The sequence below is a fragment of the Scyliorhinus canicula genome, chromosome 30 (assembly GCF_902713615.1).
Source record: "Scyliorhinus canicula chromosome 30, sScyCan1.1, whole genome shotgun sequence".
Taxonomy (NCBI): domain Eukaryota; kingdom Metazoa; phylum Chordata; class Chondrichthyes; order Carcharhiniformes; family Scyliorhinidae; genus Scyliorhinus; species Scyliorhinus canicula.
In genome coordinates, this window is record NC_052175.1 from 13,890,184 (window position 1) to 13,916,987 (window position 26,804).

Consider the following 26,804-nt stretch of genomic DNA (forward strand, 5'->3'; position numbering starts at 1 on the left):
CGGGTCCGTATCCCTCTATTCCCATCCTATTCATGTATTTGTCAAGATGCCCCTTAAACGTCACTACCGTCCCTGCTTCCACCCCCTCCTCCGGCAGCGAGTTCCAGGCACCCACTACCCTCTGTGTAAAAAAACTTGCCACGTACATCTCCTCTAAACCTTGCCCCTCGCACCTTAAACCTATGCCCCCTAGTAATTGACCCCTCTACCCTGGGGAAAAGCCTCTGACTATCCACTCTGTCTATGCCCCTCATAATTTTATAGACCTCTATCAGTTCGCCCCTCAACCTCCATCGTTCCAGTGAGAACAAACCGAGTTTATCCAACCTCTCCTCGTAGCTAATGCCCTCCATACCAGGCAACATCCTGGTAAATCTCTTCTGCACCCTCTCTAAATCCTTCACATCCTTCTGGTAGTGTGGTGACCAGAATTGAACACTATACTCCAAGTGTGGCCTAACTTGACTTGCCGATTCTTATACTCAATAGCATGCTCTCCATTTGCCCCAACGGCACACCACGAGACGTTTGACACCGTCCAGGGCAAAGCGGCACACTCGATCGGCAACCTGTATGCCAACTTGAACGTTCCCCCCCCCCCCCCCCTCCGATGCCCAGTGACAGCAGAGTGTGCCATCTGCAACTGGCACGACTGGCCACGGCACCTCGGGCAACCTCCTCCAAATCCAAGAACTCTCAACACCGAGGGGGGGGGAGCACAGTCCAGGATCTTGTAAACACGAGGCACCACGCACGGCAATACTCACCACGCTGGACACGAGGTACTTTGAGACAAGTTCGCGACAGCTCATTGCACGAAGGCAAGTCGTTGTCGTTCTCTCTTTCCCTCCTTCCTGCCTTCACCGAGCGTCCGATTGTAGACCTTTTCCGCCAAAGGGTGTTTCGAAGTGTTCGGCAATGTCGGTCAATATTCACGTCACTGTGCAGAGGGCAGCATATCAGAGCAGCGTCGTGATTTGCAGCTCAATGCGAACAACTGTGTTTTAAGGACACAAAGTGGGTGTGGGGGGGGGGGGGGGGATCAGTTTGCCCCTGCCTCTTTCCGGGACTGTGTTCCACTTCAACGAGCACAATAGCTGTGGATGGCAAACATGTTGCCGGTTGGTTTTTTTCCCCCCTCTCTCTCTTTCTCTCCAGCCGCTGTTAAATTATCAGGTGTCGGGAGAAGTGGAAGTGGCTTTGCCTGTCATCATTCAAGCTTACAATAGCAGGAAGGTGGAGTTTGAAGGCTAATCAGAGGAGCGAGCTGTGTGAAATAGCCCACGTCTGCTGCAGGCGGAGGTCCTCGGAGGGAGGGGAGGCTGTCGGAGTGGGGAAGGAAGACGCAAAAGTTGAGGAAAATGTAACCGTTGTGGGGGGGGGGGACGGAAAGTTGAGCCGAGCGGATCGAAAGGCCCTGGATGGAGTAACAGATCCGTTTTTCTTTTTAATATTGGCGTTTTGTTCAAGGCGGAGATTGTGAGGAGTTTCTTTCGCGTTGTCATTGAGTGGGAGCTCGGAGACCTTGAGGGCTGGTGTGACCCTGCTCGATCGGCACCTTAACCCGTGTCACCCTCTCGTCCCACTCCTCCTCACTATGGCAAAGTGGTTCAAGGATTTTCAACTAAGCCTGAAGACCCGCCCGAAGCTGGAGGGCGCAGGGGCGACCCGCGCCGGAACGGATTACGAGGGAGCAAACCGGAATCGACGGGCCGCCCAGGGAGAGGTGAACCCTCGGCCGACCGGCAGAGAGGTGAAGGGGGTTGCCGAGAGAGGCGAGTCCGAGCCGGGAAAACCGGGAAAGGCAGCCAACGCCGGGACGAAGGGGAAGTCTGCCGGGACTCCAGGGAAAACCGGCGGCAGCACTCTGCTCCGAGGGAAAACCGAACCCAGCAAAAACCTCATCCGTGGGAAGAATCCCTGCCGGGCTGATTAAAAACGGATTGACAATAAAGAGAGATCTCGGGAAACCAGCCAAGGGATCCGGGGAGATCGGGAACAGTGTCCCCGGAAAAAACAACAAAAATTCCAACATGGATGCCGGGAATGGTGAGGAAATCCAGGGGAAACCGGTCAAAGGTCCGGCGTCCAAACAAGTTCCCGGCAAATCCGGACAAGGTTTTTCCGGAAAACTTGGTTTGAATCCGGGGAAAATTGCAGGGAGGGGCCCGGCCCGAACCGAACCCAAGCCTGACCTCAAAGCCGGGAAAACGGATCCGAAAACTGGGAAGGGAGGCCCCCCGAAAGCGGAGAAGGCCGAGGTGAAGAGCGGGAAAACGGACCCGAAAGGCAGGAAGGCGGACTTGAAAAGTGGGAAACCCGAAACGGTAGCCGGGAAGGCGGCCGATCCGAAGACCGGGAATGCTGACCCGAAATCGGGCAAAACGGCTGCTCAGGGGCCTGGGAAAACCGGGTTGAACCTGGGAAAAATAACTGGGACGGGCTCCGGGAAAACCGTAGCGAAATCCGGAAAGACGGGACCAAGTTCGGGGAAGAGCGGATTGAATTTGGGGAAACTGACCGCGAAGAATTCCGGAAAGGCGGGACTCAATCCCGGGAAGCTGACGGGACCCAGCTACATTTCATCCAAGCACAGACTGATCAAGGTGGAAAACCAGGAGAAAAATGGGAAGAATGCACTGAACCGGATTCCGAATGCAGCGGAGGATGAAGAAAGTGGGAAAGCTAAACAGGATACGGTAGGAGGTTCCTTAGCCCCTTGGCATTCCAAGACGGCATCGCACACGGTTCAGTCACATGTTTCAGAGGCACGGTGGTTAGCACTGTGGCTTCACAGCGCCAGGGTCCCGGGCTCGACCCCCCGGCTTGGGTTACTGTCTGTGCGGAGTCTGCACCTTCTTGCGTGGGTTTCCTCTGGGCGCGAAAGACTGGCTTGTTAGGTGAATTGGACATTCTGAATTCTCCCTCTGTGTACCTCCGGTTAAGCCATGATAAACCTGCCCCCAGCGACCAAAAGAAAAACGGTTAGACGGGGATATTGGGTTACGGGGATAGGGTGGAAGTGAGGGCTTAAGTGGGCGGTCAATCGAGGTGGAGGCACAAGAGATTTCCCGCTCCCCAAGCCCTTATTAACCCCTCCATCTCAACCACCCAAAAAACACAAGAAATTGCCGTTGATCTAAAACCTGTCATGGGATATCGGTGCAGACTCGATGGGCCGAATGGCCTCCTTCTGCACTGTATGTTCTACCCGAACAGGCACGGAATGTGGCGACTAATGGGCTTTTCCCAGTAACTTCATTGCGGTGTCAATGTAAGCCTACTTGTGACAATGATCAAGGTTATCACACGGGTTGTGCGTGAACAATATCCCACGACAAGTTCAACGACAGTTTCTGGTGTTTTTTCGGTGGTTCAGATGGAGGGGTTAATAAGGGCTTGGGCAGTGGGAAATCTCTTGTGCATCCACCTCGATTGACAGCCCTCAGTTTCGTTGTGTGAATAATAAAGGTAGCCACGAATTTCAATCGCGCTCTTTCTAACCACAGGACGTTCCGAAGCTCTTTGAGGCCAGTGAAGTACTTTTATGGCGGGCAGTTTCCGCTCTAATGTATTAGTGCGCAGCAAGATCCCACAAACAGCTGATCTGCCTTACAGGCGTTGGGAAGGGGTATGACTATTGGCCCCAACACACTGGGGAGATATCCCCTGCTGTTTGTTGATATTGCGCCACGGGGCAGCACGGTAGCACGAGTGGGTAGCACTGTAGCTTCACAGCGCCAGGGTCCCAGGTTCGATTCCCGGCTTGGGTCACTGCCTGTGCGGAGTCTGCACGTTCTCCCCGTGTCTGCGTGGGTTTCCTCCGGGTGCTCCGGTTTCCTCCCACAGTCCAAAGACGTGCAGGTTGGGTGGATTGGCCATGATAAATAGCCCTGAGTGACCAAAATGGTTCGGAGGGGTTCTGGGGATAGGGTGGACGTGAGGGCTTAAGTGGGTCGGTGCAGACCCGATGGGCCGAATGGCCTCCTTCTGCACTGTATGTTCTATGTGATGGAATATACGGCCTCAATTTAAGGCCACGGCCACCTCTGACAATTCAGCACTCCCTCAGTTCCTGAGGGAGTGAGTCTGGATTGGGGGTTGAAGTCACTGGTGGGTGACTTGAACCCGCGACCTCTTGGCTTGGAGGTCAGTAGATAATGCGCCACATCTGGTTTTGGGCGCTGGCTCCATCACTGAAAACGGGACGGGTTCCAATTCCAATTCGCAACTGCTGGTTTAGCTGAACCGCCAAGTGCGTGGGGTGCAAGGCAGATTGATGCTCGTGCAAGTGCAAGCTCACACTTGTTGCACGCATTTGCACACTGCAGGTACACCGGACAGGGAAAAGGCTGGCCTACGCCATCCTGGTGTGCACAGTCTTCCTGGCAATGGATTCCCTCTCTTCCTTGTCTCATCCCTCACGCTCCAAGCTAGTTTCGTTGGCGCGATGTGGGAGTCACGGGCTGTTTTACGCGGCTAAAAAGGTTCCAAACCTAGATTTTATTCCCCTTATAATAACCTAGTCGAACAAAGGTTTTAAGCTATATTTTCCAATTCAGTCAAGCTCTTCCACCGTGAAAATTTACTTCACTCTCACCCCCCCTCTCGCCCTCACCCCCCCCCCTCGCCCTCACCCCCCCCCCCCTCGCCCTCACACCCCCCCCCCCCCCCCCTCGCCCTCACAGGTCATCATCGTGGAAGATTACGCAGATCCCTACGACGCCAAGAAGCGAGAGACGGGACAGAATGATGCGGAGCGGGTGGGGGAGAACGATGGCTACATGGAACCGTACGATGCACAGCAGATGATTACAGGTAGGGTGAGTAAGCCGGAGGGCAGCTCAGCTGGTGGAGTCGTAGAGGTTTTACCGCACAGAAACAGGCCCTTTGGCCCATAGTGTCCGTGCTGGCCAACAAGAACCTATCCATTCCAATCCCTTTTTCCAGCCTTTGCTCCATTGAGGGAGATTTAAATTGAGGGGTGATAGATATCGGACAGATGTCAGAGGCAGGTTCTTTACTCAGAGAGTAGTAAGGGCGTGGAATGCCCTGCCTGCAACAGTAGTGGACTCGCCAACACTAAACGCATTCAAATGGTCATTGGATAGGCATATGGACGATAAGGGAATAGTGTAGAGGGACCTTAGAGGGGTTTCACAGGTCGGTGCAACATCGAGGGCCGAAGGGCCTGTACTGCGCTGTAATGTTCTATGATGTAAACATCTATGACTCTGAGATGTGGTCCATCCCGGTGCCTTGGGCCTGAACCGAGCATTGTAAATTTGAACCGTAATCCCACCCATCCGAGGAGAAAGGGGGGGGGGGGGGGGGGGTACACCAAGTGCTGACGAGGCAAAGCACAGAAAGCTGGCACCGGTACAAGCCTTTAAACATTCCCTTCCCAGTTCCTGCGACCGGGGTCAGGGGTGGCTTTCAGAATGTGACGCCTCGCTGCCGGAAGGCGGCAGGTTTTATAAAAAAAAAAACCCCCCCCCCCCCCTTGCCCTCATGTGAGGGAGAGATAAGGGCCGGCAGCGGAGGAGGAAGTGACCAGGCCCGTGCTGACCTTTTGGGGTCGCGACCTCTGAACCCGGCTGCGGTGACTCAGACGCTGATTTACGCTACGGCACTCTCAAGCTGCAGGCTATTGTCCCTCGTGACAATCCCCCCCCCCCCCCCCCCCCCCACCCACCCTACCTTAATGTTCTGACTGATTTTTAATGTACGCATTTTCCCCCCCAATTACAGGGCAATTTAGCGTGGCCGATCCACCCGTCCTTTTTTGGGTTGTGTGTGTGTGGGGGGGGGGGGGTGTGTGTGTGAGACCCACGCAGACACGGGGCGAATGTGCCAATTCAGTTGCGCGCTAACATAGAACATAGAACGGTACAGCACAGAACAGGCCCTTCGGCCCTCGATGTTGTGCCGAGCCATGATCACCCTACTCAAACCCACGTATCCACCCTATACCCGTAACCCAACAACCCCCCCCCTTAACCTTACTTTTATTAGGACACTACGGGCAATTTAGCATGGCCAATCCACCTAACCCGCACATCTTTGGACTGTGGGAGGAAACCGGAGCACCCGGAGGAAACCCACGCACACACGGGGAGGACGTGCAGACTCCACACAGACAGTGACCCAGCCGGGAATCGAACCTGGGACCCTGGAGCTGTGAAGCATTTATGCTAACCACCATGCTACCCTGCTGCCCCTGTGCTGCCCCTGTGCAGGGGCAACGATCCCGTTGCACATTAAGAATAGCGGGAGGGATTCCCCTGGTAGCCCCCCCCCCCGCCAATACACCTCCCTCACCCACAGGGTAAATTAACCGACAGTCGCATTCCCTCTGCCACTCTACAATGTCCAAAATGACTGCTGCGCTCTCACAGAACAGCACAGGGCCGTCGGGCCCATCGTGACTGTTCCTATGGGACGGCACGGTGGCGCAGTGGGTTAGCCCTCACGGTGCCGAGGTCCCAGGTTCGATCCCGGCTCTGGGGCACCGTCCGTGTGGAGTTTGCACATCCTCCCCGTGTCTGTGTGGGTTTCGCCCCCACAACCCAAAGATGTGCAGGGTAGGTGGATTGGCCACGCTAAATGCCCCTTAATTGGAAAAAATGATTTGGACACTCGAAATTGAAAAAAAATTCCCCTGCATTTCAAAGCAGTCCGTTACATGTGAAGCCTTTGGAGCTCTACCTGAGCAATAGCACTTTAAAATTGCCTCCCATTTCAGATTGAATGAGAGGGTGCAGAAGAGATTTACCAGGATGTTGCCTGGTATGGAGGGCATTAGCTCCGAAGAGCGGTTGAATAAACTTTGTTTGTTCTCACTGGAACGAAGGAGGTTGAGGGGTGACTTGATCGAAGTCTACAAAATTATGAGGACCATAGACGGAGTGGATAGTCAGAGGCTTTTCCCCAGGGTAGAGGGGTCAATTACTAGGGGGCATAGGTTTAAGGTGTGAGGGGCAAGGTTTAGAGGGGATGTGTGAGGGAAGTTTTTTACACAGAGGATAGTGGGTGCCTGGAACTCGCTGCCGGAGGAGGTGGTGGAAGCAGGGACGATAGTGACATTTAAGGGGCATCTTGACAAATACATGAATAGGATGGGAATAGAGGGATACGGACCCAGGAAGTGGAGAAGATTGTAGTGTAGTCGGGCAGCATGGTCGGCGCAGGCTTGGAGGGCCGAAGGGCCTGTTCCTGTGCTGTACTTTTCTTTGTTTGTTTGAATTAATCCCTCTGTAACATTCGGAGCCGAGGGTGGCTGGGTTCATGGCTCACCTGAGCAGCCTCGTCTGTAACCATCCCTTGAGGCTGCCTCGGTCCGTCATCGGCCCTATTGTTCCGGGGTCTTCACAGTTTGACAGTGTCTTGCGCGATCATTGCAGAGGGCAGTTAAGAGTTAACCACATTGCCACTGATCCGGAGTCACACGTACGTCAGGCAGGGCAAGGACGGCCGATTTTCCCCCCTCGAGGGCAATGGATTTTCCGCCACACTCCACCGAGACAAACTCTTCATTTCGGTTTCATTTATTTCACCGGATTCACGGTTGTTCCGGCCGCCCTGTTGGGATTCGAACTCGTGTCTCTCAGATCATCATCTAGGCCTGTGGGTAACTCATCCATTAACCCAACCCAACCCCCCCCCCCCCCCCCCCCCCCCCCCCCCCCCCCCCCCGCATCCGAATACTTGCGCTATTTCGACCAACTGGAGGATGATGCGCTGTTTAATGACGTGGGAGGAAGAGTCGGGGAGGGAGTTTGAGGCTGGGCTGTGGGAGGAGGTCCTGGGGAGAGAGACTGCATCCTCGGCGTGTGCAAGGTGGTCTACAGGGCGCACATGACTGTGGCCCGGATAAGCAGGTTTTTTTTTCCAAGAGGTGGAGCATAGGTGCGTGCGTGGGCTCGCGAGACATGTCCACGTGTTTCGGGCGTGTCCGTAACTTGGGTGATTCCGGCGGGGGGGGGGGGGGGGGTTTGCCGACGTCATGTTGGATGTCCCGAAGGTGAAGGTGGTTCCGAGTCCAGAGGTGGCCATCTTTGGTGTGTCAGAAGAGCCGGGAGTCCAGGGGGCGAGAGAGGCCGATGTCTTTCATAGAATTTACAGTGCAGAAGGAGGCCATTCGGCCCATCGAATCTGCACTGGCTCGTGGAAAGAGCACCCTACCCGAGCCCCTACCTCCACCCTATCCCCGTCCCCACAACCCCACCCAACACTAAGGGCAATTTTGGACACTACGGGCAATTTTAGCGCGGCCAATCCACCTAACCCGCACATCTTTGGGCTGTGGGAGGAAACCGGAGCACCCGGAGGAAACCCACGCACACACGGGGAGAACGTGCAGACTCCGCACAGACAGTGACCCAGCGGGGAATCGAACCAGGGACCCTGGCGCTGTGAAGCCTTTGTGCTATCCACAATGCTACCGTGCTGCCCACGTCTTGGCCTTTGCCTCCTTGGTAGCCCGGATATTGTTAGAATGCAGGGACTCGGGTGGGGCCCCTTGAAACCAGGGGGAGGGGGGTGTGAGTATGGGAGGAGGGGGGTGCTTTTCTGCACGGAGCCAGCGGGAATCTATATCTCTTACAAAGTCCGATCACTGCGGATGGGAACATCCTGAGATGAACTTATAGAATCATTAGAATCACAGCACATGGGCTCGTTTGCCCCCCCCCCACCCCCGATTGAGGCGCTTCGAGATGTGGCACCCTATTATAAATTGTGCACCTCTTTTTCCCCCCCCCCCCTCAAATCTGTAGTCACGGCTTCCACCCATCTGCCAATTCTCTAGTTAAACCTTTCAAAATCTGTGGACCAGTGATTCCTCTTCCTGCACTCTGTACACTACACTATTTATCCAAATCCCGGTAAGTTTATTGATCATCAACGTGCCTGCCTCTGGAACTGCTGATCGGGTCTGGCAGAGCCCTCAATACTTGTGGGCGTGGAGGGGGGGGGGGGGGGGGGGGGTGGGGTCCCATCTTCCGATTCGTCTGTGTGGCGATTTTGTCAAATCATTTTCCTTTCCAAATCCTTCCGCCACCTTGTCCCCCCCCCCCGTCTCCGAAACCTCCAAAGAGCCCGACGGCTCTCCACGATCTCTGTCCTCCTCCAAACCCTGACCCCCTTGTGCATTCCTGATTTTTCACTCTTCCAGCATTGGGAGACGTGCCCTGAGGCCCCCCGAAATTGCCTCCCAAATCTATCTGCCTCTGCGTGCCCCTTCGAACCTTCCGCAATGCCTACTTTCCGGTCACACGCCCAAACATTTGCCGCCCTCTGTTGGCTTCAACTGACGAAACAGATGTGGTAGTACGACTAGAGGTATTACGGTACCTGGGAGTGTGAGCCACCATTGGTGGAGAAGGCTCGCTGCTCATTGGCCCAAGTGTTGCCTTTTCATTGGTCAAGATGTAAGGTAGCTCCGCCCAGCGAGGCGGGGTATAACAACCCGTGGTTCCCAGCGGCCATCCTTCTTTCTGTACTCGAGCTGCTGGGCAAACATCTTGTAGATTAAAGCCTTCGATTCGGACTACTCCTTCGTTTCAGTAGTTATTGATCGCACAGCAACAGACAAATCAGTATTCAACACCAACTTCACAGCGCCAGGGTCCCGGGTTCGATTCCCTGCTGGAATTTGATACCATCTTTCTTAATTCACTCAGGCTTCAGTTACCAGCTGATCTGAACAGTTACGTAAGTTTCAAGACTCACGACTTGAACTGAAAATACTGCCCGATAGAGAGAATTGGCCTGGCCCGCTCTGGAGGGTGCGCGCCGCCCTTGATTTTCCAAACTCAGGATCTCGGACGTTCCTGCCTTTTGTAAGGTTTTAGTTCTCAGTCAATGGCTCGTTCTTACAAGCAATCCTTTAACGCAGGGGCATCATTCGTCCTTGAGAGAGCCTTGATTTCGCCGTTTCAACGCGAGGTGCTGTCAGCGAAAAGTCCAGTCGCAGGTTGCCGCTCTGCCCTTTCCCACAAAATTCATTTTGCCGAGCTGTGGTTTCCTTATTTTTTAGAAATTTAGAGTGCCCAAAACATTTCTTCCAATTAAGGGGTACTTTAGCGCGGCCAATCCGCCGGCGAAAACTACGCAAACACGGGGAGAATGTGCAAACTCCACACGGACAGTGACCCAGGGCCGGGATCGAACCTGGGAAAATGGCGCCGCGAGGCATCAGCGCTAACCGCTGCGCCACCATGAGCCTCTTTTCCCACCATGCCTCGCCATTAGCCTCTTTTCCCATCATGCCTCGCCATTAGCCTCTTTTCCCATCAGGCCTCACCATTAGCCTCTTTTCCCATCATGCCTCGCCATTAGCCTCCTTTCCCATCATGCCTCGCCATTAGCCTCTTCCCATCATGCCTCGCCATTAGCCTCTTTTCCCATCATGCCTCGCCATTAGCCTCCTTTCCCATCATGCCTTGCCATTAGCCTCTTTTCCCATCAGGCCTCACCATTAGCCTCTTTTCCCATCATACCTCACCATTAGCCTCTTTTCCCATCACGCCTCTCATTAGCCTATTTCCCATCATACCTCACCACTAGCCTCTTTTCCCATCATACCTCACCATTAGCCTCTTTTCCCATCATGCCTCACATTAGCCTATTTCCCATCATACCTCACCACTAGCCTCTTTTCCCATCAGGCCTCACCATTACCCTCTTTTCCCATCAGGCCTCACATTAGCCTATTTCCCATCATGCCTCACCATTACCCTCTTTTCCCATCAGGCCTAACCATTACCCTCTATTCCCATCATGCCTCACCATTACCCTCTTTTCCCATCAGGCCTCACCATTACCCTCTATTCCCATCATGCCTCACCATTACCCTCTTTTCCCATCAGGCCTCACAATTACCCTCTTTTCCCATCAGGCCTCACCATTACCCTCTTTTCCCATCACGCCTCACTATTTGCCTATTTTCCCATCACGCCTCTCCATTACCCTCTTTTCCCATCACGCCTCTCCATTAGCCTCTCTTCCCATTATGAAAAAAAAAATGAAAATCGCTTTATTGTCACGAGTAGGCTTCAATGAAGTTACTGTGAAAAGCCCCTAGTCGCCACATTCCGGCGCCTGTTCGGGGAGGCCGGGCCGGGAATTAAACCGTGCTGCTGGCCTGCCTTGGTCTGCTTTAAAAGCCAGCGATTTAGCTGAGTGAGCTAAACCAGCCCCTGGATTGGCGTGAGTGGCCACTCACTCATGAGTGGCGTGGCACAATGTCAGGCATTTCTCTACTCCGCAGTGCCATGACTCTCACTGGGCAGTGTGCGCGCGCGGGCATACATACAAAGATACATAGAAGATAGGAGCAGGAGGAGGCCTTCTGGCCCTTCGAGCCTGCTCCGCCATCCATCGCGATCATGGCTGATCATCCAACTGGACATCGGGGAGGCTAGGATTCGCCACAGTGGGAATGGAGCCATACCACCATCCGCTGCTCGGGCTCAGACCGTGAGGGAGGTGCCTCATTCACGCGGACGTTAGTGGGCTCTCAGGACCTGGGTTAACAACGCGACCCCGCTGAGATTCTGCGTCCTCGGGTTGGGAAGCAAGATAAAGTAGCCAGCCACGAAAAGAACTAGGAGAGGAAGGCTCAGCGAATGGCAGGAGCGGATCTCCGCACGGCTGGAAAAGGTTAATAATAATTCTCCAGTTGCACAGAATGTCAGGAAGTGAGCGGGTAGGCAGCAGCGGAAAGGCAGAATAAAAGATTTTGCTCTCTGCATTAATATCTGCCTGTTGTTTGTACTGAGTTCCTGGTCACTGATATTTACAGAAACAACATTTTCGAATTTCGCCTTTAAACACGTTAACCCCATGCGAACTGCGCTACGCCAATGTTCGTATCGAGCTTGCAAGGGGGATAAGGGAGATTTACAATTATGCAACGCCTGTGTCCTGGGGGCGCAAGGTACAAACTTGGGATCATAATCCCTTAAACCTGCTGCGCCATTCAATGATCTGTCCCCTGACCCAGTGTTTTTCAAAAGTTTTTTCTGGGGACCCACTTTTATCAACCGGCCAACCTTAGGGACCCAACCCCGATGACCTTTGCGACCCACGCTGGCCGACCTTCGCGACCCACGTGGCCGACCTTCGCGACCCACGCCGGCTGACCTGCGCGACCCACGCCGGCCGACCTTCACGACCCACGCCGGCCGACCTTCACGACCCACGCCGGCCGACCTTCGCGACCCACGCCGGCTGACCTGCGCGACCCACCAGTTTCTCTTACCTTGTTTGCTGCTGACAAAAATGGAAGAAAATGGTTTTTGGTCCCTTTGCCCCCTCCGAACGACTCAGTGACCCTCCCGACACACGCCCGCGACCCACCCGCGGGTCGCGCCCCCAAGTTTGGCACTGCATGCCCTAACCCATATACCCGCCTTTCCCTTAATCCCTCTGGTGATCCACCTATCTGAAATCGCTTAACAATTGATTGAACATCGATTTCTGTTTGCGGAAGAAAGTTAAGTCCCAAACTTCTACTATCCTTTCTCTGAAGAACTGTGTCAATCATCAAAAGGCCGGTTCTAATCTTTTTGCCTTTACCTCCCTTGGACTCCTAAACTAGCGGAAAAACCTTTCTCCCAATTTCTTCACCGTAATACCTTAAGCTTTGGACACATCACAGGGAACCTTCTGAAGTACAGGGGACTAAAAGGCCCTGGAGGGCCGAAGGGCCTGTTCCTGTGCTGTACTTTTCTTTGTTCGTCATTTGTTCAATCTCGCCTCACAGTTGGGAGGCCGAGTTTCGTTCAAGTAAATCTGCGCTGTGCTTCCTCCGAGGCGTCCTGCCCAGCATTTCCTCATCGCCACTGGATGGAGCGCACCGTGGGTAACGCTGACGTCCACGCAACGGCCCAGTCCCCCCTGACTAAGGTGTGGTGCCCAGATCATGGTCTAACCAGGGCTTTGCAAACATTTTTATTTTAGAAATGTTTTCCAATTAAGGGGCAATTTAGCGCGGCCAATCCACCTACCCTGCACATGAATGAATGAAAATCGCTTATTGTCACGAGTAGGCTTCAATGAAGTTACTGTGAAAAGCCCCTAGTCGCCACATTCCGGCGCCTGCCCACATCTTTGGGTTGTGGGGGCGAAACCCACGCAGACACGGGGAGAATGTGCAAACTCCACACGGACAGTGACCCAGAGCTGGGATCGAACCTGGGACCTCGGCGCCGCGAGGCAGCAGTGCTAGCCACTGCGCCCCCCCCCCCCCCCCCCCCCCCCCCCCGTGCCACCCTCTATGGCTCAAACGTGACTTCTACATGTCGGCAGTGCATGGGTGCGGATCGAGTCACTCCGAACGGGCAGAGGGAATGGGAATGGGGAAAAAAGCCACTGCCTCCTGGAATCATTTTTTTTTAAAAATGAGTATCTCTAATCTCCATGAGAACTGCAGGAGAACTTCCCCGCTCTGCTTCTCAGAGTATCACTAAATCTGTGAGCTCCATCTGAAACGATAGGCAAGGCCTTGATTTATTGTCTCGTCCCCACAGTGCCGATGTCAGCCGAGGTAGACTCTCTGCCTGAGTGTCCAGCATGGGAATTGAACCTCTGTCCGAAAAGCAAGAGAGCTGCAGCCAACAGCAGAAGTGTTGTACAAAACTCCGGTTGCGGCCGCATTTGGAGTATTGCGTGCATTTCTGGTCGCCGCATTATAGGAAGGATGCGGACGCATTGAAAAGGGTGCAGAGGAGATTTCCCAGGATGCTGCCTGGTATGGAGGGAAGCTCTTATGAGGAAAGGCTGAGGGACTTGAGGCTGTTTTCGTTAGAGAGAAGAAGGTTAAGAGGTGACTTAATGAAATGAAAAATGAAAATCGCTTATTGTCACGAGTAGGCTTCTGTGAAAAGCCCCTAGTCGCCACATTCCGGCGCCTGTCCGGGGAGGCTGGTATGGGAATTGAGGCATACAAGATGATCAGAGGATTAGATAGGGTGGACGGTGAGAGCCTTTTTCCTCGGACGGTGATGTCCAGCACGAGGGGACATAGCTTTAAATTGAGGGGAGATAGATATAGGACAGATGTCAGAGGTAGGTTCTTTACTCAGAGAGTAATAAGGGCGTGGAATGCCCTGCCTGCAACAGTAGTGGACTCGCCAACACTAAACGCATTCAAATGGTCATTGGATAGGCATATAGACGATAAGGGAATAGTGTAGATGGGGTTTAGAGGGGTTTCACAGGTCGGCGCAACATCGAGGGCCGAAGGGCCTGTACTGAGCTGTAATGTTCTATGGTCCAGCTCGTTCTCACCCCGGTCTGAAAGTTACGATCGCGGCTGGCGTCTCCCGTACTGCTTATTGCTCAGTCTGTTTTAGCCCAAGCGCTTCCACGTGGAAACAAGAAGGGAGGCATGGAACCATGTACTCCCTGAGCGTGCCTTCTTGTAGCGATTCTTTTATAGCAACACTGGTAAGCTACAGAGAGAGGTAGATATCCAAGCCTACTCCGAGGCCGATTATATCTTCACCTGACACCCACATGCAGGCCTCCCCCCTTCGAACTGGTATGACCGAACTGGCGGCTGGAGCAGGAGGTCGACCTGATTTTCTCCCTCCTGAACCCAGGGGGCATTGCAGTCCATTGTAGTAACCCTTCTGCAGGGTGGCACAGGGGGCTAGCCCACTGTCCAAAGATGCGCAGGTTAGGTGGAAAGACCACGCTAAATCGCTCCTCAGAATCCAGGGATGTGCGGGTTAGGTTAAAGAGTTGTAGGGATAGGGTGGGGAACAGGCAGAGGGTCGGTCGGTACAGACTCGATGGGCCGAATGGCCTCCTTCTGCACTGTAGGCCTTCCATGATGATTCTATTCCCACTGAGATCAGATAACTCCGTATGTAGCAGGGCTTAAACCCCCCCCCCCGGCTCTGCAAGGGCTCAGTGACGGCCAGTTTCCCCCTCGGCTATGCAGCCGTGAAACAGCACTTGTTGGTAATTGTGAAGCGATGGGACAGTGGCCGCAGGATTATTTCGCCGCCGCACAGTTTCCTGAGCGAGGCAGCCCAGCGTCGCCGGAGGAGGGGCGGCGCCGGGCTGACGGCAACAATCCCATAGCTGCGAGCGAAGAGCTTCCTTCCCTCCCTACGAATGTGGCGTGTGCAGCCCGGAGAGGAAGCGGGAGAGAGAGGGAGGAAGCAGGCTGAGGAAACTGCACCCTGGGCACAATACAACACATCCACATTTGGAAACCCTCAGAAAGGAGACCGGTTTCGCAGAGAGAGAAAAAAAACGCAGGATTAACCCTTTGGCTGCCGAACGGCGCGTGCCAGACAGGTTAAAAAATCCACGGGCTCGCCCCTGATGAGCGGGATACGGGATTGAGCCCCCACGTCTGGACTTGAACCCACAATCTGACCTGAAGCTCCGTCAGTACGGCGAGATCGCTGCTCCCCAGAGCTGGACAGCTCCCTCGGGGTCAGACGTTAGACCTACATCCCAAATACCCCCGTCAGGAAGAATTGCCTCGGACAGAGGGGGGGGGAATGTTGGCAAAGATTGAGGACACGCTGGCGTCCAGCCCAGCATTTCCTCATCGCCACTGGATGGAGCTCACCGTGAGTAACGCTGACGTCCACGCAACGGCCCAGTCCCCCTTTTCTCTATCCAGCAGCTCCTGGAATACAAGAGCAGGGATAGAACATAGAACAGTACAGCACAGAACAGGCCCTTCGGCCCTCAATGTTGTGCCGAGCCAAGATCACCCTACTGATGTACCTCTGAGTCTGTATAAGGCTCTAGTCAGGCCCCATTTGGAGTATTGTGAGCAGTTTTGGGCCCCGTATCTAAGGAAGGATGTGCTGGGGCCTTGGAAAGGGTCCAGAGGAGGTTCGCAAGAACGATCCCTGGAACGAAGAGCTTGTCGTATGAGGAACGGTTGAGGACTCTGGGTCTGTACTCGTTGGGAGTTTAGAAGGCTGAGGGGGGATCTTATTGAAACTTACAGGATACTGCGAGGCCTGGATAGAGTGGACGTGGAGAGGAAGTTTCCACTTGTCGGAAAAACTAGAAGCAGAGGACACTATCTCAGACGAAAGGGACCATCCTTTAAAACAGAGATGAGGAGGAATTTCTTCAGCCAGAGGCTGGTGAATCTGTGGAACTCTTTGCCGCAGAAGGCTGTGGAGGCCAAATCACTGAGTGTCTTTAAGACCGAGGTGGAGAGGTTCTTGATTAATAAGGGGATCAGGGGTTATGGGGAGAAGGCAGGAGAATGGGATGGGAAAAATATCAGCCATGATTGAATGGCGGAGCAGACTCGATGGGCCGAGTGGCCTGATTCATGGACTTATGGTGATGTACACCAATACCCCAAGACATAGAGCGGGATTCCCCAGTCTGCCAGGTTGGCGGCGTGCTGTTTGCTGGAGTTGGGAATCGATATTTCCGCCAGGTTTGACAATGGGATTTCCCATCATCCACCACCCGAGAACAGTGAATTGCAACGACTGGTGAATTTCGGCTATAATTTCAGTTATTTTCCCCGTGGACCTTCCCTGCGCCACCTCTTGCGGCGCAGCTGTGCATTTCCTGTGTTGTGGAGACCTGCTTTCCAAAGGTCCCAGTGAAACCGTTGCCTGCTGACCTGCTCCCCGAAACCGCCCTCAGGTTGCGTGCCAGCTGCCTGTGGTGCCTGTGACGCGGCAGGTCCCCAGGGTACCGCCCAGACAGAGCAGCCTGCAAATGTAAATCAGCCGGCTCCTGACAGGTCCCTGCGTGGCTGAACCGAGAGAAACAACCTCCTGATTTATTCCGGTGGAGTTGGTTTTAAAAGTTGTCCAGCTTAATGGAAGGCACAGGGTGATCTCCCGACCAATAAGCTGTCAGGTTGAGGGGAAAGCAGTCTGCCCACGTGGCAGGGACATCACGTCCCTATTCCTCGCCAGTGCGGGAGTGCTGCACTGTCAGAGGGTCAGTACTGAGGGAGCTCCGCACTGTCAGAGGGTCAGTGCTGAGGGAGCGCCGCACTGTCAGAGGGTCAGTACTGAGGGAGTGCCACACTGTCAGAGGGTCAGTACTGAGGGAGTGCTGCACTGTCAGAGGGTCAGTACTGAGGGAGCTCCGCACTGTCAGAGGGTCAGTACTGAGGGAGTGCCGCACTGTCAGAGGGTCAGTACTGAGGGAGCTCCGCACTGTCAGAGGGTCAGTGCTGAGGGAGCGCCGCACTGTCAGAGGGTCAGTACTGAGGGAGCGCTGCACTGTCAGAGGGTCAGTACTGAGGGAGTGCTGCACTGTCAGAGGGTCAGTACTGAGGGAGCGCCGCACTGTCAGAGGGTCAGTACTGAGGGAGTGCCGCACTGTCAGAGGGTCAGTACTGAGGGAGTGCCGCACTGTGGGAGGGTCAGCACTGAGGGAGCGCCGCACTGTGGGAGGGTCAGTACTGAGGGAGCGCCACACTGTCAGAGGGTCAGTACTGAGGGAGCTCCGCACTGTGGGAGGGTCAGTACTGAGGGAGCGCTGCACTGTCAGAGGGTCAGTACTGAGGGAGTGCCGCACTGTCAGAGGGTCGGTACTGAGGGAGCGCTGCACTGTCAGAGGGTCAGTACTGAGGGAGCGCTGCACTGTCAGAGGGTCAGTCCTGAGGGAGTGCCGCACTGTCAGAGGGTCAGTACTGAGGGAGTGCCGCACTGTCAGAGGGTCAGTACTGAGGGAGTGCCGCACTGTGGGAGGGTCAGTACTGAGGGGGTGCCGCACTGTGGGAGGGTCAGTACTGAGGGAGTGCCGCACTGTGGGAGGGTCAGTACTGAGGGAGCGCCGCACTGTCAGAGGGTCAGTACGGAGGGAGTGCTGCACTGTCAGAGGGTCAGTACTGAGGGAGTGCCGCACTGTCAGAGGGTCAGTACTGAGGGAGCGCCGCACTGTCAGAGGGTCAGTACTGAGGGAGTGCCGCACTGTCAGAGGGTCAGTACTGAGGGAGTGCCGCACTGTGGGAGGGTCAGTACTGAGGGAGCGCCGCACTGTCAGAGGGTCAGTACTGAGGGAGTGCCGCACTGTCAGAGGGTCAGTACTGAGGGAGTGCCGCACTGTCAGAGGGTCAGTACTGAGGGAGCGCCGCACTGTGGGAGGGTCAGTACTGAGGGAGTGCCGCACTGTGGGAGGGTCAGTACTGAGGGAGCTCCGCACTGTGGGAGGGTCAGTACTGAGGGAGTGCTGCACTGTGGGAGGGTCAATACTGAGGGAGTGCTGCACTGTGGGAGGGTCAGTACTGAGGGAGTGCCGCACTGTCAGAGGGTCAGTACTGAGGGAGTGCCGCACTGTCAGAGGGTCAGTACTGAGGGAGCGCCGCACTGTGGGAGGGTCAGTACTGAGGGAGTGCCGCACTGTCAGAGGGTCAGTACTGAGGGAGTGCAGCACTGTCAGAGGGTCAGTACTGAGGGAGTGCCGCACTGTCAGAGGGTCAGTACTGAGGGAGCTCCGCACTGTGGGAGGGTCAGTACTGAGGGAGTGCTGCACTGTCAGAGGGTCAGTACTGAGGGAGTGCCGCACTGTCAGAGGGTCAGTCCTGAGGGAGTGCCGCACTGTCAGAGGGTCAGTACTGAGGCAGTGCCGCACTGTCAGAGGGTCAGTACTGAGGGAGTGCTGCACTGTCAGAGGGTCAGTACTGAGGGAGTGCTGCACTGTCAGAGGGTCAGTACTGAGGGAGTGCTGCACTGTCAGAGGGTCAGTACTGAGGGAGCGCCGTACTGTCAGAGGGTCAGTACTGAGGGAGTGCCGCACTGTAGAGGGTCAGTACTGAGGGAGTGCTGCACTGTCAGAGGGTCAGTACTGAGGGAGTGCTGCACTGTCAGAGGGTCAGTACTGAGGGAGCGCCGTACTGTCAGAGGGTCAGTACTGAGGGAGTGCCGCACTGTAGAGGGTCAGTACTGAGGGAGTGCTGCACTGTCAGAGGGTCAGTACTGAGGGAGTGCCGCACTGTGGGAGGGTCAGTACTGAGGGAGTGCTGCACTGTCAGAGGGTCAGTACTGAGGGAGCGCCGCACTGTGGGAGGGTCAGTACTGAGGGAGCGCCGCACTGTGGGAGGGTTAGTGCTGAGGGAGTGCCGCACTGTCAGAGGGTCAGTACTGAGGGAGTGCCGCACTGTCAGAGGGTCAGTACTGAGGGAGTGCCGCACTGTGGGAGGGTCAGTACTGAGGGAGCCCCGCACTGTTAGAGGGTCAGTACTGAGGGAGCGCCGCACTGTCAGAGGGTCAGTACTGAGGGAGTGCCGCACTGTCAGAGGGTCAGTACTGAGGGAGTGCCGCACTGTCAGAGGGTCAGTACTGAGGGAGTGCCGCACTGTCAGAGGGTCAGTACTGAGGGAGTGCCGCACTGTCAGAGGGTCAGTACTGAGGGAGCTCCGCACTGTCAGAGGGTCAGTACTGAGGGAGTGCCGCACTGTCAGAGGGTCAGTACTGAGGGAGTGCCGCACTGTCAGAGGGTCAGTACTGAGGGAGTGCCGCACTGTGGGAGGGTCAGTACTGAGGGAGTGCCGCACTGTGGAGGGTCAGTACTGAGGGAGCCCCGCACTGTGGGAGGGTCAGTACTGAGGGAGTGCTGCACTGTCAGAGGGTCAGTACTGAGGGAGTGCCGCACTGTCAGAGGGTCAGTACTGAGGGAGTGCCGCACTGTCAGAGGGTCAGTACTGAGGGAGTGCCGCACTGTCAGAGGGTCAGTACTGAGGGAGCGCCGCACTGTCAGAGGGTCAGTACTGTTTTCCGTTTGCTGACTGTTTCCCCCCCCCCCATTCAGAAATCCGAAGGCGAGGATCGAAGGACCCGCTTGGGAAGCAGTCCCTGTTGTACGACAGTCCCTATGAACCGGGGGAAGGGGGGACAAAGCAGGAGGCGCTGGGGAACGCCGCCCCGGAGAAGACGGGAAACCAGCGGCCAATGGAGAGCTGCCTGCCGGAGAATGACGAGCGGCCGGCAGCGGAGTACGAGCAGCCCTGGGAGTGGAAGACGGAGCAGATCGTGAAAGCTCTCGCAGGTAGATGCGCCCGCTGCCCGTGCAGGAGCTTCGGGTGGTTAAAGGGGGGGGGGGGGTCATACCGGCCAGGATGGGCTGGGGCTGAGGGGAAGCTGGGATTGTTCTCCACAGAGGGCTAGCATAGCTTCAATGGGCCGAACGGGCTCCTCCTGCGCCGTTATAACTCCTCGGGCTGGATTTTGTTTTGGGGCGGGCCTATCTAACAGGTCCATTAGAGGGCGGGGTGGGGGGGGGGGGGCGTGGAGACCCCACCCACCATGCCAATGGCAGTACTTGAACGCTTTGAGTTAGGCAAGACGTCAGCCCCAGTCTCGGCGGCTCGTCCCGCCTCAGGGGGGCAGCCAGTGGCTCAGGTGGGCCCCAGCACTGTGGTCTCGACACTGCCACCACAGGGGGTCCCATCGCCCTGAGGGAACCCCGGGTAAATCCGGAGTTGGGGGAGGGGGGGGTGGGGAATCCAGGTCAAGGGGCAGACCCCCCCCCCCCCCCCCCCCCCACCCCCGACAGGGTTAAATAGCGGTGGGATGAAGAACTTAAATGGCCATTGATTGAGGCCTGGTGGGAGGGCCCCTATCCAATCCCCCCACCTCCTGTCAACTTTCAGACAGGTTGGCGGTGAGCAGGTAGATGGGGGTGTGGAGCGGTGTGGGGGGGGGGGGGGCGGGGGGCAGCCAACAGGATTTTCCCTGCCCCCCCCTCGCCCTCAAAACCGGCTGGCGGTGGGGCGTAAAATCCAGCCCTGTGTCTGCAGGCTGTCAGCAGGCTCAGCTTTCGTTTTTGGAAATGTTTTTTATTGAGTTTTCATATTTTATATCCAACAAATTACAAATTATTAGAAAAGAAATCACGCAAACATTGACATGTATATTTACAGGTAAGCATCTTCATAATAACAACTGTGGCCGCCCCCTTTAGCCGACATACATATTTTATATTCCCCAATATGGCCGAGGCACATGCTTATAGGCATTTATTCACAATTTGGTTTTGGGCCTTAGCTTGCCATCAGACTGTCGCTTGCTGCTTTGTCCTTCCTGTTTTTTTGGAATAATTTTATTCAAGTTTTCAACAACAAATTTGATCACAACAGAGAAAAACAGTAACCCCTCCCCTCCAATACAAAAAGAATAAATTAACAAGAAGAAGAAATAAGCATAAAACCATGAGAACAAACCCCCATAACAAACCCGTAGCCATCCCCCCCGGCTACCTTCCCCCGATTCCCGTCCATTTTCCCCCTGATTCTTGGCCACCCGGCTATTCTTCCTCTTGTACATTGGCCACAAACAGGTCCCGGAACAATTGCATGAATGGCTCCCACGTTCTGTGGAAGCCGTCGTCCGACCCTCGGATGGCGAATTTGATTTTCTCCATTTGGAGAGATTCCGAGAGGTCGGACAGCCAGTCTGCAGCTCTGGGCGGTGCTGCTGACCGCCAGCCGAACAGGATTCCACGGCGGGCGATCAGGGAGGCAAAGGCAAGGGCGTCCGCCCTCCTCCCCAGGAATAGATCTGGCTGGTCTGAAACCCCAAAGACCGCCACTATCGGGCATGGCTCCATCCTCACCCCCACCACTTTGGACATAGCCTCGAAGAAGGCTGTCCAGTACTCCACAAGTCTGGGGCAAGACCAGAACATGTGGGCGTGGTTGGCCGGGCCTCTTTGGCACCGTTCACATCTGTCCTCCACCTCCGGGAAGAACCTACTCATACGGTTTCTCGTTAAGTGGGCTCTATGTACCACTTTTAGTTGCGTCAGGCTGAGCCTTGCGCACGTGGAGGTGGAGTTGACCCTATGCAGTGCTTCGCTCCAAAGTCCCCACCCTATTGCAGGCTCAGCTTTGATGCTATCCACAGTCAAATAGTTGTAGTGATCTCTGTATGTGCATGGACATAAGGGGTTAATGTGTAATCAGTAGCACCAGATGATCACTAGAGGGCTGGACCAATAGGGGTATAAAAGGCAACCACATTGTGTCTCTCTCCCTCTCTTTTGGATGAACTGTGACCGGGACAGGAGTATCAGATGGTTAGTGTAGCTACGCACAGTTACTGTCGTTAGATCTTGTTAACCTTATCACTAGTATCAATGTTAAAGTAAAGAAATCGCGCAATTATTGTTATAGTTACTCAATAAACCTTTTGTTACTACTGGACGAGTTTGAGTCTTCTCCATCGAGATTCCGAAAACTTCATCAGTAACCAAGGTTTGAGTAACGCATGTTACACTCCGTAGTATAATAACAGATAATACAGGTGGGCAGCACGGTGGCACAGTGGTTAGCCCTGCTGCCTCACGGCGCCGAGGTCCCAGGTTCGATCCCGGCTCTGGGTCACTGTCCGTGTGGAGTTTGCACATTCTCCCCGTGTCTGCGTGGGTTTCGCCCCCATAACCCAAAGATGTGCAGGGTAGGTGGATTGGCCACGCTAAATTGCCCCTTAATTGGAAAAAAAGAATTGGGTACTCTAAATTTTATTTTTTTTAAATAAATAAATAAATAAAAGATAATACAGGAGTGTCATAAAAGATGGTACCAGGAGTGGTGGCTTTAAGAGAACGAGTTGGTTAGACAAAAAAGGGAAGAAAATTCAAACCGGATATTCGACTGTGGAAGACTTCGCAGCATATGGATCCTCGACGACGAACTGATTTGATAGAACTACGATCTTTTATTTGTACTCCTGTCAAACATAGAACATAGAACAGTACAGCACAGAACAGGCCCTTCGGCCCTCGATGTTGTGCCGAGCCATGATCACCCTACTCAAACCCACGTATCCACCCTATGCCCGTAACCCAACAACCCCCCACCCCTTAACCTTACTTTTTTTAGGACACTACGGGCAATTTATCACGGCCAATCCACCTAACCCGCACATCTTTGGACTGTGAGAGGAAACCGGAGCACCCGGAGGAAACCCACGCACACACGGGGAGGACGTGCAGACTCCGCACAGACAGCGACCCAGCCGGGAATCGAACCTGGGACCCTGGAGCTGTGAAGCATTTATGCTAACCACCATGCTACCCTGCTGCCCGTAATAGTCCATCCAAAAGAGAGGGAGAGAGAGCCTTTTATACCCCTGTTGGTCCGGCCCTCTAGTGATCATCTGGTGCTACAGCTCACACATTAACCCCTTACGTACATGCACATACAGAGATCACCACAATTGTTATGGCCCAGGGTTTAGAGAATCCCAAAGTGTATCATGGAGTTCACCTGACCCACAACTTTTACTAGATTGTGGTATGGGGAGCACACGGCTCACTCTACAGGTGTGGCACAGCAGAAATGGAAAAGTATTTTTGAAAGCAAACCAATGTTTATTCTATGAACTCAAGTTAAACTTTTTTAAAACATACAGTGACTATCTCAGCAACCATTAATTCAAAGATAACTCCCAAAGAATACAACACTAAGTAATCCTTTAAGTTGCCCTTTTAACATCCAAAAGACTTAACAAACCTTTAAACAGGAGCACATTAGGTTCACATTCACTATTGAGACCATTTATCATTCTGAATTCACCAAATGATCCAGAGATGGTCTTTGGATGGCAGAGATGAACAGGGCAGCTCTTTGTTTAATTTCAGCTGCAGCTCACTGGAACACCCAAGCTTTTCTCAAAGTGAAACTAAAAAGCAGAGCTCAGCTCCACCCACACTCTGACATCACTGCAGTAACATGAGCAGCTAACCATTTCTTAAAGCGACATTCTCATGACACAATAGTCGGTCACAATTCGCGCTCTCGAGCATTGGGATGAAGCACCAGACAGATTGTTCTCAAAGCAGGGACTCGGCACAATCAAAGGGAACAATAATGAAAGGGGAATGACCTACTGGTGTGGCAAAGGAATGTTTGGATGGGAAGACTCCTGGCGGACATTTTGTCTGATGTTTTTTTTTTTTTTTGCTGTGTGTCCCACGCAGTCCAGTTCGATGCCACAGAGAGATCGGCGCCCCCCAAGGAGGAAAAGGCCAAGCAGCACCACCACCGGCAGCCCAGCTGGACCCAGAAAGTCCTGAGGCAACAGGGTCCGGAACAGGGTCCGGAGGGAGGCGAAGCGGGGGTGAGGGTGGACCCGACCATCCCCTTAGAGAAACAAGTGTAAGTGACCACATGGCCGCTCGCGTACCCCCACCCACCACCCACCCACCCACCTCCCCCCGAAACGCTCCCAGCGCCCGACGCTGCCCACTCCTCTTCCCTGAGGCACAATTCCTCAGCTCGCTCCCCCGCTCCAATCGGCAGCGCGCCCAGACCCCCCCACCCCCCTCCACAAGCCCGACGCTGCCCACTCCTCTTCCCTGAGGCACAATTCCTCACCTCGCTCCCCCGCTCCAATCGGCAGCGCGCCCAGACCCCCCCGCCCTCCACCCCCCTCCACAAGCCCGACGCTGCCCACTCCCCTTCCCGAGGCACAATTCCTCACCTCGCTCCCCCGCTCCAATCGGCAGCACGCCCAGACCCCCCCCTCCACAAGCCTGGTGTAAACTAATCATCACGTCTTGATTCACTGCCTTCCCTTTTGTAAACCGCCGCCTCGAGTCTTCGCCCAGCTCCAACCCGCATTTCCCTTTCCTCCCACAGCTGGTACCACGGTGCTATCGCCCGCGCTGAGGCAGAGACCCGACTGCAAGCCTGCAAGGAGGCCAGCTACCTGGTACGGAACAGCGAGTCGGGGAACAGCAAGTACTCCCTGGCCTTAAAGTAAGTGTTTGGGAAGCTTCGGCGGGGAGGGGGGGGGGGGGGGGGGGGGGCGTCAGAGGTACGTACCTCCAGAATGTGTCACGACATATCATTTTTATTTTAAAATATTTTTATTTTCCTCCTTTTTCACATTCTCCCAAATTTATACCCAACAATAAACAGTAATCAGTAACGAATATGTCAATCCCCATCTCAGTAACAACGATCCCATCCTCCCACCAAACCCCAGACATTAGACCGCATGTTCACATCAACAAATGACAGAGGAATCAGGGATCACCCATAGTCACCATTAACGCATACGGCCCCCCCTCCGCCCAACCCTCCCAGACCCCAACCCCCCTAATATTCGATGTGATCCAATTCTCGAAAGTGCAGACTGAATAATGCCCATGAATTGTAGAACCCCTCCATCCTTCCCTTCAGTTCCAACTTAACCTTCTCAAGGGTCAAGAATTCCAGCAGGTCCCCCGCCACCCCCCTGCCACGCCAGGGCACAGGGTGGAGAGGTTGATCTCCATCCCAACAGGATCCGCATTCGGGCGATCAACGAGGCGAAGGCTGCCTCTGCGCCCGTTTCCAATCCCGGCTGGCCCGACACCCCAAATATGGCCTCCCGAGGGCCCGGGTCCAGTTTCACTACCCTAAACACTCCTTCCAGTAATCCTCCAGCTTTGGACAGGACCAAAACATATGAACTTGATTCACGGGGCTCCCCTCGAAACGTTCGTACACATAGAAACATCGAACATTACAGCGCAGTACGGGCCCTTCGGCCCTCAATGTTGCGCCGACCCGTGAAACCATCTTCTACCCCCTCAAAGAGCCGGCTCGTCCTCGCCCATGTGAGGTCCGCTGTATACACCAGCTTCAGCTGTATCAGCCCCAACCTCGCGCACGAGGTGGAGGCGTTGACCCTCCGGAGCACCTCACACCATACGCTCTCCCAACCTTTCCTCCCGCTTTGCCCATCCGGCGGGGCCTTCTCTTCCAAAATAACAAATAAATAAACGGAGCTGCCCTCCGATCCTCGTTGCGGAGGCTGTACCCCCTTTACAATAGCGATGCGCGGTCGTCGTTGGCTGTCTTCCCCCCCCCCCCCCCACACCCCCCACCCCCCCCCCCCCCCCCCCCCCCCCCCACCCCCCACACCGCCCTGATTCGAGGATTGTATTTACTCAGGGGGCGTGAGTTTCCCGCCGTGGCGGTTCAGGTGGCTGAACAGGCCGATTTTCGACCCGCACATCTCAGAGCACAAGGGGATGACCAGGACGTCGCCTTGTTGCAGGACCGGCTGCCTTTACCCTCTTTTCCTCCTTTGCCGCCGCTCTGCCTCGTCGTGGCAGGGGGTCGGGGACCCGAGACGCGATGGAACTCGGTCGACACGCTGTCGCCGATCTGAACCATCGGCGGCGGCGAGCTCCGCTCGGTCACTGCGTCGCCGAAGCCGCACTTCAGCATCAACTCGCAGCGTCCTTTAAAAATGCTTCCTTTGCCTTCCCCTGGAAGCAGACGCTCTTGGGATTCTGCGCCAGGCAACTGGCTTCGTCTGCATTTCTTGCCGGTGTCGTCAATAAGAACGCAATTGGCTGACGCTGCCACCCTTGCCGAACCAGGCAAAGAGCGGGGGGGGAGGGGGGGGGGGGGGGCTGGCGTTGGTGGAGAAGTGTGAAAAGGGATCAGATGTTGGAGACGGGGGGGGGGGGGGGGGGGGAGCGGAAGAATTGGCGTGACAACGGATTAGGAGCAGAGTGGGTTCAGCCAGGAATCCGGGTTCGATTCCCGGCTTGGATCACTGTCTGAGCGAAGTCTGCACGCTCCCCGTGTCTGTGTGGGTTTCCTCCGGTTTCCTCCCACAAGTCCCGAAAGACGTGCTCGTCGGGTGAATCGGACATTCTGAATTCTCCCCTCTGTGTACCCGAACACGCGCCGGAATGTGGCGACGAGGGGCTTTTCACAGTAACTTCATTGCAGTGTTAATGTGAGCCTACTTGTGACAATAATATAGATTATTATTATTAACCTGGGCAGCACAGTGGTTAGCCCTGCTGCCTCACGGTGCCGAGGTCCCAGGTTCGCTCCCGGC

The 26,804-nt window shown here is 54.9% G+C and overlaps 2 protein-coding genes across 2 annotated transcripts in view; one reads left to right on the forward strand and one right to left on the reverse strand.

Annotated features, from left to right (window-relative positions):
* LOC119958695 (tudor domain-containing protein 10-like) overlaps positions 1-976 on the reverse strand; it is a 23,531-nt gene extending 22,555 nt beyond the window's left edge. Inside the window, exon 1 of the mRNA XM_038787270.1 lies at positions 768-976. The gene's annotated coding sequence lies outside the window, so the exon portion shown is untranslated. The remainder of the gene's footprint in view (positions 1-767) is intronic.
* A 103-nt stretch (positions 977-1,079) lies between these two features.
* On the forward strand, positions 1,080-24,722 carry LOC119958694 (SH2 domain-containing adapter protein E-like). The gene is made up of 5 exons (XM_038787269.1): positions 1,080-2,699; positions 4,689-4,818; positions 19,768-20,004; positions 23,938-24,115; positions 24,599-24,722. Exons 1-5 carry the CDS (start codon positions 2,034-2,036, stop codon positions 24,720-24,722), a joined length of 1,335 nt encoding a protein of 444 aa, XP_038643197.1. The 5' UTR covers positions 1,080-2,033.
* Positions 24,723-26,804: the final 2,082 nt, after the last annotated feature.